General features: G+C 43.3%; 1 protein-coding gene across 1 annotated transcript in view; it reads left to right on the forward strand.

Annotated features, from left to right (window-relative positions):
- Der-1 (derlin 1) overlaps nt 1-3,939 on the forward strand; it is a 44,213-nt gene extending 40,274 nt beyond the window's left edge. The window contains exon 8 of the mRNA XM_037424926.2: nt 2,890-3,939. Within this exon, the coding sequence (XP_037280823.1) occupies nt 2,890-3,037 (148 nt within the window). The 3' untranslated portion in view covers nt 3,038-3,939. The remainder of the gene's footprint in view (nt 1-2,889) is intronic.
- The last annotated feature ends 10,490 nt before the right edge of the window (nt 3,940-14,429 follow it).

The raw sequence follows: 14,429 nt of genomic DNA on the forward strand, positions 1-14,429 counted from the left end.
ATCAGTATCGCTAAATTGCATTGCTTTGTGGCTTTTAAGGGCAATTGTTTTCGGGCATTTGCCACCAAATTAGGATCGGGGATCACCACATGGCACCCAAAGTTTTCAAATTGTCCGGACTGGTGCTGACTGCCGCTTCAAATTATCTGTTCAGACTTACATTGCAAAAAAGGGGCCCACTGAAATATATCGAATGATGTGGGATTTCAAAATAACCAAGTTAAATTATTAGTGAGGATTCACTGTATGTAATGAATGTTGCACGTCAGTTGTGCTGCATGATTCTTCTCTATATTGGTTTTAACACTTAGCCTAAATTAAATACATACCCGAGTATCTTTTTCTTGATATGAAGCTGTGCGCACATACCGTATGTCAATTGCAACATGCCATTATCATTATACATTCACACCCAGAGTCGTCCAGAGAGCCTGGAGAGTTTTTGTATTTGTCGCTGCTGACACATTACCAGTATATATTAATTTCTATTAATACACCAGAGCGAACTCTGATGCTGGCGTATAGGGAAGCTGCAACACATGGCGCTTCAGGCAGTATGGAGACAGCTGGCTGAAGCGCCATGTATGAAGATTCCATGAAGACTAGGCTGGGCATACACATGTTGTCCCTGATCTGTTTTTGCGGTAGATGACCTATTCGATGGTGAACAGATACCTCAAAGGAGGGAGGCGTGGAAGGTAGAAAAGCTTATCAGTGCTTGTAATATTCGATCTGTATTGCTTAAGGATAACATTAACTGAATAACAGAAACATAGCAAATATACACAAGCAAGAAAAAAAAGGAAGTGATGGATCATAAAAGTAGTTCAGGAATTCCACCACTTATCTCTAGCAAGGAAGCCCAGTACTGCAACTCTTATGCCATACACTCAAATCTCATTGTAACAAGTTTCCAGCATACATGAGAATAACTTTGCTGTATTCGAAAATTAATTATAAAGGTATACTTTATTTACTCACGATGAACGCACTCGCATATAAACGCACCCCCAACTTCAGTCGTCAAAATTTGGATTTTTCTTTCCCCGCGTAATAAACGCACTCCCTACATTCGTCCGCTGTAGTTCCGCTAACCGATACCTAACGCCACCTTGCCTGTTGGATCTCTTCCGTGGTTTTTTTTTTATTATTATTATTAAGCCGACCCCCTTTGCCCGCTGCTGCACGCCATATAGTTTTTTTTTTCTACCTGTGCACGGCAAGTACACAGTCTTTTTTTAATTATCTATGTGCCACAGCAGGATTCACGAACGGTGCGAGTGTAGAGACATCGCAGCTGTCAAACACACAGTGAGCGAAAGTCACGAAACTTTCTGCGCCAACCGACGGTCACTTTCTGCAAATACAAAACTTTAAGGCCAAACCACATGCGTGCAATTTTCGAGGAAAGACGACCGGATTTGATGTAACTATAGCTGTCGCAGAGGGCCATTTGCCGCCATTGCATCACAGGTTTCTGGAAAACCAGAAAAAAATCGCTTGTTGCCCAGAAAAAATCGGGACTATTTCCGCACCATGGTCCCTGATTCCCGCCTCGGTTGCAAGCGAGGCAGCCGCCGTATTTTGTCATTAATTTTGTTATCAACGCTTTGTTTTGATGCTTCAGTGGTAACTTGTTGCAATGTTGGTTGCTCGCTACAATGTCAACGACGGCAGCACGGTCGTCATGTGAGGTTGCCATGAAAATGGCAAAGTGCGTCGTGGCGTCGCAGCGCACGCTTCTGCGTGCCCTTCGAGATGACAGCAGATACCACTGTTGCCGTTAAACGATTACGAGAGAAGATAGCCGCGAAACCCGTTTATGGCGTGCACAGGCGGAACAGGAACAGCTTGCCTAAGATAGCGCCTTCAACCATCGAAGTTGAGTGAAGTGCGACAAAGAAGCTGAGCGACTTAACTTTTTTACTTAGTTTAACCTTGTCATGCGTCACGCGTAACTGAGAGAAGAAGAGACAAGAAAAAAAAGGGGGAGTATCTCCCGAACAGTATAATAGACGGCGCTGTCCCATAGAAGTACATACAAACTGCAGTTGAGTGAGGATATTCTAGATGGTGCTGTACCGCTACTCCCCGATTGGCTGCTGTGCAGCCTGCCTGGGTATGCAGAGAACGAGTGCCTCTCTCAGTCTTTTGGATATTCGCTCTACGTTGGTGGGCCATGGACGAAACAGAGCGGCAAACGCGTTGAAGGCGCTTGCGCTCGGCTTCCTTGGCTTGCGCCTTGTCGGTGTTACCCGCGCGCCGCCTGCATTCTCAAACGCAATTTGAGGCATGGACGCATGTACGAATGGATGGACACGCGGATGGATGGATGCTTCGCCTCACTCATCATCATTCACTCCGTGGATATGCTGTGATTTTTTTTTTGCAATACAGCATTTTTTGCTCATACGGAAAAAGTTTTTATAAAGTTTGCCCCGCATAATAAGAGCACCCCCAACTTGGTCCTGATTTTTTTAGAAAAAAAGTAAGTTAATTACGTGAGTAAATATGGTATATAAATTTTTAACACTACATTTATTGCAAGGCTATTTTTCATTTACTTCGTTATATCGAGGTTTGTGTGTAGATGCACAAAAAGACCAGGTGAACAGAACACTGTTAGAAATTCTTCAAAAGCAAATTAGCACTGGGCATTGCACATTCGTAGTGAGACCACCGTTTTGCCGCAGATGCACAGGCCTCATCTGTTCAATGCTGCATCTGCATCACTCGTTGCTGCAACTTGCATGATTTTATGCTAGTGAGAAGTGTGCCTGGTAAATCATGTGTCGTCGAAAATTCACCATTTTGCTTAGGCACCAGGTTACTTCAGCAGTGGAGAATGTTGCTCTTTTTTTTTTTTTTCGTGTGTGTGTTGTTGCGCAGGTATCGCTACTTCCCCGACCGCGTTGGCGGTGTGAGTGGCTTTGGCCAGGCCCCGGCACCAAGGAGAGCAGCAGATGCCGGCAACAACGACCCCAATGCAGGAGGGGGCTGGCACAACTGGGGCAGGGGCCAAGTGCTCGGTAACTAGAGTCCAGCAACAACACTTCGCAGTGGGACTCTGCCACTTTCCCCAAGGAGGAAAGGGCGGGCGAGAACTTTTTGAGTTTGTCACGCAAGCGCGGTGGCATTCACGTGATGCAAAGCCTGGTGCGCACCGTTCCTCCCTCGCTGTCGTGCGACTCCCCTTTTCTTCTCCGACTTGTGGCCCAAGTTCGACTTATGTGGCCCCATTTCCTTTGTTCGTGCTGGGCACGACTAAGTGATAAGTTTAGCTTTAACTATAAAAATGCAAGGGGAAGAGGCGAGATGTAAAGAAAGAAAAACACAGCACAAACGAGGACTCAGACCAGTATTCATCGATGCGTGCTGCACAAGGGATATCCGTAATTCTCACGAGGCCTCTGATATAAATTATTCTTTTTGGTCGTGTACTGGTTGGGTTTTCATGTGGTTGAACTTGGCAACTTGTTTGAAACATTTTTCGACAGTGGCACCGGAAGAACTTTCAAATAATTACATACGCGGGATCAACAGTTCTGATCATGCTGTCAGGCCAGGAGTGGAATGTAAAATTAAGGAATGAATTGTTTTATACACATTGCTTTCTATTTTTTTCTATGGTTCACAGATTTTTAGGCCTTGCAAGTGCCATAAGGTGTGCTTTCGTCTTTGCGGGTGCTCGTCTTAATATCACTTGTAAACCTGCCTAAAAGCTGCACATGTGTTTCTTTGTTGATCATGAACTCGCTCTGACATGCTTGGTTAATGAAATGTGTTCTGGTCATGCTTGCTGTTTTTCCACTTTTTTTTTATTTTCTATTATGACATCCTGCTTGTTTGTTTTGCGACAGACCTTGTTTGATCTGAGAGTGAAGCAAGTCTTGGTTGGGATTTGGATCGACAATAAAACTTCTTTTATTTCTTGGCAAAGGAGTGTATATGTGTGGTGAACTATGTAATCTTGTACAGTCTGAGTGGATGAAGCTTGAGGCCTTTGCAACTGAAGTGTAATAAAAAATTGGTTAGTATTCGGACAAACAAAGATGAATGTAGAACAAAGTTGGTGGTAAAATGATAGCGGCAGCTTCAAGGTGACCACGCATTTGTAGACTAACAGCACATGAAGGGGAGGGAGTACCCTCAGGAGTGCTAGCATTCGGTCTGGGATGAAGTAGGAATCTGTGAGCAATTAAAATAAGCACAGCATTAGTAGCAGAAAAGAAATTATGGATGAACTGCAATGTTCGGAGATAGAGTTTTAGAGTTTTTAGTGGAGAAAAGAGCAAAGGGCCATAGTGATACATAATTTACACAGCAGTAGGTGTATCAAACATGCGCATGGCTGAATGGGGAAAAAACAGTTTTCGCAAGAAGTCAGCATGATACCTTTGTTAGCAACACTGACACGATATTGTGCAGCTACGTGGTAACTTGTGTAACCATCGCATGTGGCTGCATCATCTTTTCTTATTTGTGCCGACTGACATTATTCTCATCCATGCTGAGCTGCATAACCCCTCTCAAAGCCCATCCCGAGTGTACCCCTTTTGCCTCTATAAAGGGCTACTGAAAAATAATGTTGCCACCAAGATTTTCAGCCACATTGAAAGATCGTGTCGTCATATTGGTAGGCACAACATTCATTCCAGGCAGAAACTACAAGAAAATGATGAATTTAACGGATTTTTCACAAACTGCCACGTCTACCGGCTGCCCAGTGAACTAGAGGAGGCAATGTCACATACGCCCGAAACGGGCAAGCCAACAATGCTAGCTGTCGCCCGCATCTCTCGAAGCACTCGGCTCCCCCATTGGTTCTGGTAGCGAACGATGCTCCCGGCTGGTGTAAAGCGTCAGCGCTTTTGTGGAAGGGGGGAGATGACAGAAGAAGTGGAGAAAAGCGAGAGGAGAACACGTGAATCATGCTTGCGCCTCGGAGTTTGTGACGTCACGACCTGCCATCAGGTGCGGCCGTTGCGTGCTGACAATCAATCAGAAATATGGCCAACTGTTCAAAAAATATGGGAAATGAACTCTGTTTATAACAGTCACATATTTCGAGTAGAATTTCAAGTTTCATCAGTTTTTCCAATTTTTGTTTGTTGTCCCTTTAAATCATTATCTGCCACTCTTAAAACAACTCTTACGAAATAAATGTAGCGGGTGTGTTCCGTCATATAGCGTGTAGTGAAATTTTTGACAACAGGCTTCCACATCAGTGTGGATTCACGTCTCTTTGTCAGCATGCGAGGACAACGTGCTGTTTGACAGAACAGAAAAAAACAAGTTCGTGGAGACCGAATAAGATTTGATTCGGAGACGAATAAGAGCACTCCCTTCCTGCATTTATGCATGGCTACAGTCTGCATCGGAAGAGACTGCAAGCTCTGAGGAAATTTTCAGTTTCCCAGGAATTTGTGATCACATTTGGTATAACTGCACAGCGCATGTTGTTACGCAGTTTAGAACAGGAAGGAAGTAAAAATTCAAAGCTGCCTGTCTAAACCCGTGCATATAAAAAAGCTTTCTTGTGTCATATGGTCCCCAAACTTTCTATGTTGACTCTACAAAGGCTGCCTCCCGTGTGTCTTTTTTCTTTTGGGGGGAGGGGGTTGTCTCGCCTGCTTGCCAGCCCAGAAGGGTAAATAGGGGGGGGGGGGGGGGGGGTATTCGGGAAGCCCATGTTGAAAAAATGGACATATTTCAGTCTGTGCTGTGTTAACTGATTTTTAAATGGCAATACCGATTTGCTTTTTTGTATATGTCTTCTCACAGCTTAAGGAATAACTGTGGCGATGTTTTACAATGCTAGTTGCTGTGCCGAATGCTTCTTAATTTGAAACAGCCGGTAAGGAGGAGGTGTATGTGCTTGCCCTTCATGAGATGCAGGGCAGCAGCCAGATGCACACAATACTTTCCTGGTGTTGCCGGATCGCAGGTACGGCTTGGACATGCAAATATGAACAGAGCCTCCTGTGCTTCTTTTTTTTTTTTTTTTGCAACAAAGACTTGCCTTTAAGGCATAATATTTTTGTGAGCATGTTTGTTATCTTGTTTCAACGAACAGTTACTGGTTGTCTTGACAAAACTGCAACCACGAGCATGTTTTTCAACACATTAGCTTTAAAAAGCACGTGTTGCAGAAATTCTTGTGTTGGCATCATTCGTTCGGAGTGAAAAATCGTCGTCTTGTTCGTGACCGAAAAATCAATGAAAATGCGAATTCAGAAACTCGACAATTCCTACGTAGCATAGCAACCTATATCATGCAAACCATGCAGAGGGAAGATGGCTGCGGGGTAATTTTTTTATTGAGTAAAACACTGTGAATGAAGCTCTATTGATACTTATTTATCTATTTTGAATACCTCAAAGGCCCCAGCTGGGATATTACATCAGGGATGGGTATTAATTACAGAATAAAAAAAACTGATTCGAGGGCAATCATGAATTGATGCGGGTCGGAGTGGTGCACGGTAGTTGCAGGCAGACGATTCCAGTCCCGTGCAGTTGTCACAAAAAAGGAGCGAAGATGTGCGGTGCTTTGGGCTGGTAGAGGATACACTGCGCTTGAATGGTTTGTGCGGCTTGATGAGCGATGGAGTGGCAGGATGGCTGGAACTTCAATGGGGGCATGATAAAATTTGTGAAAAAGGCATAGTCGAGATATGTGACGTCGTAAATCTACATTAGAAAGGTGAGCACGAGCTTTAAGTTTGGAAACACTGGAATTGTAGGTATATTCAGAGTAGATAAAACGTGCATCACGGTTTTGAATTGATTCGAGAATGTTGGATAAGGGAGATTGGTGGCGATCCCAGACAGAACATGCATACTCTAATTTTGGATGAACAAGTGTGACATACGATATTAGTTTAACTGATGGGGGCGCAAGTCTTAAGTGTCTACGTAGAAAACCCAGAGTGCGATTCGCGGAGTTGGCTATGTTAGTCACGTAGGTGGACCAGGAAATGTTACTTGAATATGTGACACCAAGATATTTGTAAGATTCAGCGGGTGTGACTGCAGAGCCGGAAATGCTGTATTCTACTGACTGGTGATGGGGCCTGCGATGAAAAGATACCAATGAAGTTTTCTTTATGTTTAAAGACATTAACCACTTATCACACCAGGATTGAGGTTGTTTTGAAGTGTAGTAGTGTCTGCGCTGTTTGCTATGGGACGGTATATGACGCAGTCGTCTGCAAAGAGGCGAATGCTTGAAGAGATGCTTGATGGAAGGTCATTGATGTAAATGAGAAAGAGTAATGGTCCGAGCACTGTACCTTGCGGCACACAAGAGATTACAGAGGAACGGCTAGATGAGACGGAGTTAGCATGCAGAAATTGTTGGCGATTCAATTAAATACATTTGTATTATTGTTTAGACAAGAAAGCTTTAGTAGTAGCCGTTGATGCAGGACTTTGTCGAATGCTTTTTCGAAGTCTAAGAAGAGGGCGCCAACACGTATATTTATGTCGAGGGTGGAACTGATATCATGATAAAATAAAGCTAGTTGTGTGTCACATGAAAATCCTGAGCGAAAGCCATGCTGACTGGAATGAAAATAGTTATTACTGACTAAGAACTTGACGATGTTAGAGTGAATCACATGCTCTATTAGTTTGGAGCAAACGCTAGTAAGGGAAATGGGGCGATAACTGCTGCAAAGAGATGAGGGACCTTTTTTTGGGCACTGGAACAATATTGCCCACTCTCCAATCTTCCGGCACCACTCCTGATGATAATGACTGCTGAAAAATATGACAGAGTAGTGTACTAGTGTACTAGCTATTGATTTCGTGTTTTTGAGCATTTCCGCGTTGATACCATCAATGCCGCATGAAGATGCGAGTTTCAGTGAGTCGATTAGTTTTGCGATGCCGTTTGAGCAGAATGTTATGCCCGGCATGTCGCTATAGTTGAGATTAAGAAATGAAGGCAAGTTATCGGCAGGTTCAGCGGTAAACACGGAAGAAAAAAAGCTGTTAAGTTGTTCGGCGGCCTCGTGATCGGGAATTGTATGGTTTTGATCGTTGTGCAGTACTAAAGGTTGGAAGGTACTGGGGTTAATTGTGTGCCAGAATTTTTCAGGGTTGTGGCTTAACATAGCGAGCAATGTTTGTGAAAAAAATAAAAGTTTTTTTTTGTTAGCAAGTTTATCTCGTTCTTTTTCTGCAGCGTAGTACCTGTTCTACGCACATGCGCTATTGGACCGCTTTGCCAATCGAAAGAGTCGTTTCTTTTTGTTGTTTAGGCGTTTTAATGTGATGTTAAACCACTGGGATGACTTTTTCTCGGTTACTGTAATCGTGGTCACATGCTTGGTGAATAGATCTAACATTTTGTTTTTGAACAGCAGCCAATTAGCTTCGACCGAACGCTTTGAAAGGTTGATAAGAAAGAAAGCAGCGAATTGCTCGAGATCCGAGTTTATAGCGGAATAATTGCCTTTATCATGCAGTGTTATTTTGTTGTTTTTGTTGAAGGGTGTAGTTTACAAGAATAGGACGCATGGATTACTAAGTGGTCACTGAGTCCTGGTAGGAACGTCATCCGGGACACTCTTTCAGGCTCAGAAGTGAGAACGAGGTCAAGAATATGAAGGTAGTTTTCACTGTCACGTGTAGGTTCGTTGACTAATTGCGTTAGTCCAAACGTTAGACATGAATTTGCGAAATCGCTCTCTATACTGTTTTTGGAAGCAACACATGCTAGGTTAGTCCAAGGTATTGCTGGGAAATTGAAATCGCTGAAAAGCAGTATTGGAAAATTTCAATAAGATTAAGTTTAGGAGCGAATAGCCCTGTGGAATTCAGATACAAAAAGGGGGTCATTACCAGGGGAACGATAGCAAACACCGATTATTTTTGGGGGGGGGGGGATAACTAGCATTACAAAGAAAAAACATGATTTCTAAGCACGATGATGTCTTATTTTCGCTACACTGAAGACCTTTATGGCTACCTATTAGTACGCCGTCACCCCGTTTATCAGTACGATCACGTCGAAACACATCGAAATCTGGGAAAAGCTGTTGCAACTCAGTGTTGGTAATAGAAGGGTTAAGCCATGTCTCTGTAATCGCGAACAAATCGGATTCTGTTGTAATAATTAGGCTTTGAAGAGTGTCGGCTTTAGGAAAGATGCTTCTTATGTTGGTATAAAAAACTAAAAAGACTTTCTTCGCGGAGTGGCATGTCTGGGGCTTAAGCGTTTAAAGGGCACTGTACAACCTTTTGTGCGTTGTGGTCATACGTGTAAGTATTGCTACCAACAATTAACTTGTCATGTCGAAGTCTGAAGGATTGCCGTTGAGCTCTTCCGAGTTCAGCAAGATGTTTCCTTGCTTGTAGTGTATTGGGGGAGAAATCTTCAGATATTCGGTAATTCGAACCCTTCAGTTTATAGGCGCATGGCAGAACTTTATCTTTAGTCTTAAAGTGAGCAAGTCTAACGACGATTGGGTGGCTTTTGTTTAATCTGTATTTCCAGAGTCTATGGGCTCTCTCGATTTCCATATGTTCAATAGTGGTGTTTAGTTCTTTGATGCAGAACTGCAGCACTGAAGCCTCAGATTCTGTCCATGTTTCATGCTCGCGATCCAGAAAACCAAACAATACGCGGTTAGAACGGCGTGCTCGGTCTTCTGAGTCGTCTAATCTCACCCTGGTTATTGCTATATCTTTTACATTTTTCTCAGAAAGTAACCGAATATCGTCAATTTGCTCCTTTATGCCCATTATGGAATCGCAATCACTTTCTATTTTAGTGAGCCTTTTATTGATCTCTCTAATAGCGCTGTCGTTCTGGGATAGCTTGTGCTGAATCGATTTGAGTTCTTGCAGCATGGAATCTTGACCAGACTGGAGTTCTTTAAGAACCAAGAGTAAGTCACCGGATGCTTGTGTCTCACCGGTACGAGTGGTAGGACCTGGGTTCAGTTCTATGTTGCCTGACAGCGCTAATATCTGTTTGATGACATGTGCACAATCAACTACAATTTCTAAACAGTACTTTGGGCTTGGCAACACTAGGAGCGCCGCATAACGAGTGCGACGTGGCTACAATGAATATTGATTTTTTACCTGCAATACGAAAAGGTGTTGCAGGTGAGTTGCCGTGACCATGATTGCGGTGTTGCCAAGCCCAATCGGGGCCGCGCAGGGCCTGAATAAATACATGCGTTCCGGTGGCGAGGAGGATGTAATTCGAAGATCAGCAGTTGTTGCGGTCACGTGAGCTGGTGGCGTTATCCAGTGTACTGGCTCGTGCAGTGGGGGCTGATGCGGAAAACTTGAGGTATCCTGTGTTCGTCGGTAATGTGGTTGAGCTGGCGAGGTCGGGCTACGTGCAGTGCGCATCCATACCGGGAGCGGGAGGGCCTCCGGCGGGTGACCTGGCCGCACGTCGTCGCATGGGATAGCACGAGACCATAGCAGCGCCTGCAATACAAAAAGGTGTCGCAGGGGAGTTACCGTGACCATGGTTGCGGTGTTGCCAAGCCCAATCATATGCATGAATGTTGTATACACCGACATATGTTCAGCAGTCACTTATGTTTTAGATAACCACACATGTACAGTTGCTAATGCTGTGAACAGCAGCACAGGTATTACTAACACCAGGAACCATTAGGTGGTCAAGTTGTGCTTGTACTTGCGAGTGTGGTAGCCCTGGCTACTGCTATGTATACCAAATCCAGGGAATGGCACTGAAGCACACAATTGATTTTAACCCGACGTGAAACCTGTATCATAAGAGTGCATATGCAATATTTAAAAATTCAAAAGTCAGCACTGCAACCACAGTTGATGTTTCACGAACATTATGCCTAGATAGACTATTTTTCCAAACCAGTTTTGAGACCCGGTGTGGCACTATGGTAGAACGCTTGATTGCCACACATAATGCTCTCATTCGATTTCTCCTGGGACTATGATATTCGTTGCATTTGTCGGGTTGAACGCGGGCAGTGTCGCTTTTTCTTAACGCTGTTACGCTTAAATTTCCAAAGTCTGTTCTCGTCATTCCTCTGTAGATATAAACTGTCAATCTCTTGTTCTTGCTGTTCCTGTATAGATATAATAATATGTCAAGTAGTGAAACTAATCTCATAAATGCTTGTAATAATTAAGTGGCAGGAGCGTAGAATTGCACCAATCATCGAAACATGTGAATTACGTGTCGAGTAGGCGTGTAATACCTGTGCTACAGGGGCACAAAAAATGATATTCAGCTGTTAAAGCATTAAGTTCTTGAATGGCATTTTCTTTAGTCGAGCTGCTGCACGTCTAAGCGTAATGGCGTTTGATCTGACGATGTCGATAAGAATGACTTATTAAATGCACAATTTTAGGGTAATACTAATAAAATATCAACATACATTTTAACAACTCTAACCTGCTTTCAGGAATAGTTAAATGTAGAAGTAAGTGACTATATTGCGATTAGCTTGAGTTTGTTTTTGTCTTTTACTACATTTCAACCGACCACAGCTACTTCGGCCATTGCATGTTGAGCCCGAATCCCAGAATCCGGCATGGCGCCTGTCATGTCGAAGCCGCTACAATTTTGAAGTAAATTTCTGTATGGTAGAACAGACAAATAAGCTTTTTGTTAGAAGTCGTGCATTCGTGTATAAAATATTTTTGATGTGATAGGTGCCGTTTCAGATTTCTCTGCACTGCAGTGAGAAAGTACGCATTCCTCAGTCAATTGAGTTCTAGCGAAGGCATTAAGTAGCGAATGGCACTTAGGCGTATGCCATTTCACTTGCCCATGTGGAACAGTGTAAATAGAATTAAATCGTAAAAATGCATCAGGAAGTTAATGCCATTTTTTGTGCCCATGTGGCATTGTTAAAGGCCCACCTATTATGAGGTGCTTGCATGCACTTACTCATTATCGGCAAAGACACCGACGGGAAATGCGGTGTTGGTTAGCGTGTCGCCTTACAGAAGCGTAGTGCCCCTATGCTGATACGCTAAATGAATAATTATGGCGTAGTGAGCACATGAAAACTGTGCTTGCAGTGGGCACTCTAGAATATCTTGAAGCAATGCGCAGTCGTTAATTTCTATTTGGCAGGCTCGAGGCATGCACCGAGAACGGAAGCCAAGCTACTATTTGAGAAAATGCGCACAAGGCCAGATTATGCTATCGTGTTCAGCTCTTGAAGCGAAGCTCAAGCTCAAGCGTCAACTTTTTTGTATATTCGAAATGTTGTTCACTAATTATTTGTGCATCTGTGTTGGCTACCTCAATACTTGCACGCATTTGAAAGGTGTTTCACCTGCCCGATGCAAGAAGCTAGCATTGTTAAGTATTGAAGGAAGGTATTAGCTTCTTTTCTGTGGCTGAAAATTTCCCGTAATTCAGCATCTGAGGGATAAAGCTCAACTGAAAAATTACATGAAGCTATACTGGTGTCTCTTATTGGTGAGAAAATAAACCTCGAGTATCAAGGATCAACTGACAGGGAACAGTCATATTTACTCGTGTTGCTTTTGGAAATATGCAAGCATGTGTACTCTTGCCGGAGTTCTACTGAATGAAGATGTGAAAAAGATCTGCGTTTGTCTTCACCCCAAGAGAGCATGCTGTGCCACTGTGAATGTGCATAAGGCTACTCGTTAAGTGTTGTGGCGTATCATCACCACATATTATGGTTTAAAAGAAAATCAACCATTCTGCAGAGCAATATCATTATATTCTTGTTTACATTTACAGTGTGGCACAAAAAGTGGCAGTTTTGTACAAAGTGATGCATTGATGGCGATGCGTAGCATAAGTGAGCATGATGCTCTAACTCGGCGCACTGTCCCACATGCAATGCAGCTCCTGTTACAAGTTGAAAAACATGGCTATGACAGGTTCCGTGTGTCGCGTAATGCGGATGAAAAAAAAAGGTTGTTTATGGGCTCGTTTTTGCTTGTTAGACACAATACTAATGACAATTAATGGAAAATAATGTCAAGGAAAGTATAAGGGATAATATTAGAAGTAATTGTGATGTAAACGTGTAGAAAAGTGGACGAAAAAACTTTCCGCCGGCAGGGACAGAACCTGCTACCTTTGAATAACGCGTCCAATGCCCTCAGAAGGGTTCTTCGAAAGTGGCAGGTTTTGTCCCTGCCAGTATATCTTTTCATCCACTTTTCTCCACGTTTACATCACAATTACTCCTAATTGCATGCCTTATACTCTCTTTGGCATCATTTTCCGCTAGTTCCCATATATCTAATGCTAATGTGATGAGCGGCTTTGCACTGGCATTGCACGCTAATAGTGCAAATTTGTCAGCGTTATGCCAATGTGTGAATTAGCAGAGAATGTTGTACACATGATTTGTGTACATACAGAAGAATACACACAAATAAGAGCCATTTATCGTTATTTTGAAAGGGTTATGACACTGTTACTAAGTATAAATTCTGTGATTTTGTTCTTCTTTGCCTTTTGAGTACGTTTGATCCACTAGAAAAGCGATGCATTTATGAGTGTTCATGCCGTTGGTCAAGACAACTGACTCAATAAGAATTGTTGGTCACAGGTAGGAGTCGGACTTGCAGCCAGATAAGGCGACTTCTGTAAATACTGCGTTGCTAAAACTTGTGATTAATTGTGAGCCATCGTTTTTTTCGCAATTTTCGTATGGGTTCTTGCTGTCTACCCCAAAAGCTTTCTGTACTGAACGAGGTCTAGCGCTGCCCCTGGTAGCTTTTGACGATGTGGTGCTATTGTGTGATGTGATCTGATGTGATTTTTGATCATGTGACTTTGTTTAGCCATCTACCTCTTTTTTGGCTCATTGTACTCGGAACACCCAGAAGAGCAACCTGAAAAGTAAAGGCAAGGCGCAGGACCTGACAAGCGCAAGTGCTCCTTATACAGGCGCTGTCCCGTAATGCACAGCTGGCGTCAGAAGTTTAGAGACCACTACTCCAAGAAAGAGCTCAATATTCTAGCTGCTTCAGAAAGCAGGCTGGAGTTAATATTTCCAGCCTGTTCGAAAATGGTAGAAGAGCTGAAAGCTGGGCCAGTTGATGACAGCACTTGAACATATTTTAACACAGCGCACGACTACGCTCAAGCAATGTTATAAAATGGGCTAACATGTACTGTGCAGAGTAACCAAATACAGCCACAAGTATTGCTGGGAATGTCATAGTTTCCTCAGGTCGAGGTGTACCTGAACTTCTGACACCAACTGTAGGTGAGGCGAATGTGCAGAGCTGCACAACACGAGGGAGAGAGAGTGCAACGAAGAGAGTGTGACTTGAACATGCCAATTGTTTGTAATCTTTTAGCCAATTTTAAGTTCATTTATGATGCCTAGGTGTCATGAATTTTAGGCCATCTAGAAAAAATTGCTTGTTTGACTCCCATGCTGTGCTGCTATGACCCAATTCCGATT

This window comes from Rhipicephalus microplus, chromosome 5 (genome assembly GCF_043290135.1).
Source record: "Rhipicephalus microplus isolate Deutch F79 chromosome 5, USDA_Rmic, whole genome shotgun sequence".
NCBI classification, from domain to species: Eukaryota; Metazoa; Arthropoda; class Arachnida; order Ixodida; family Ixodidae; genus Rhipicephalus; species Rhipicephalus microplus.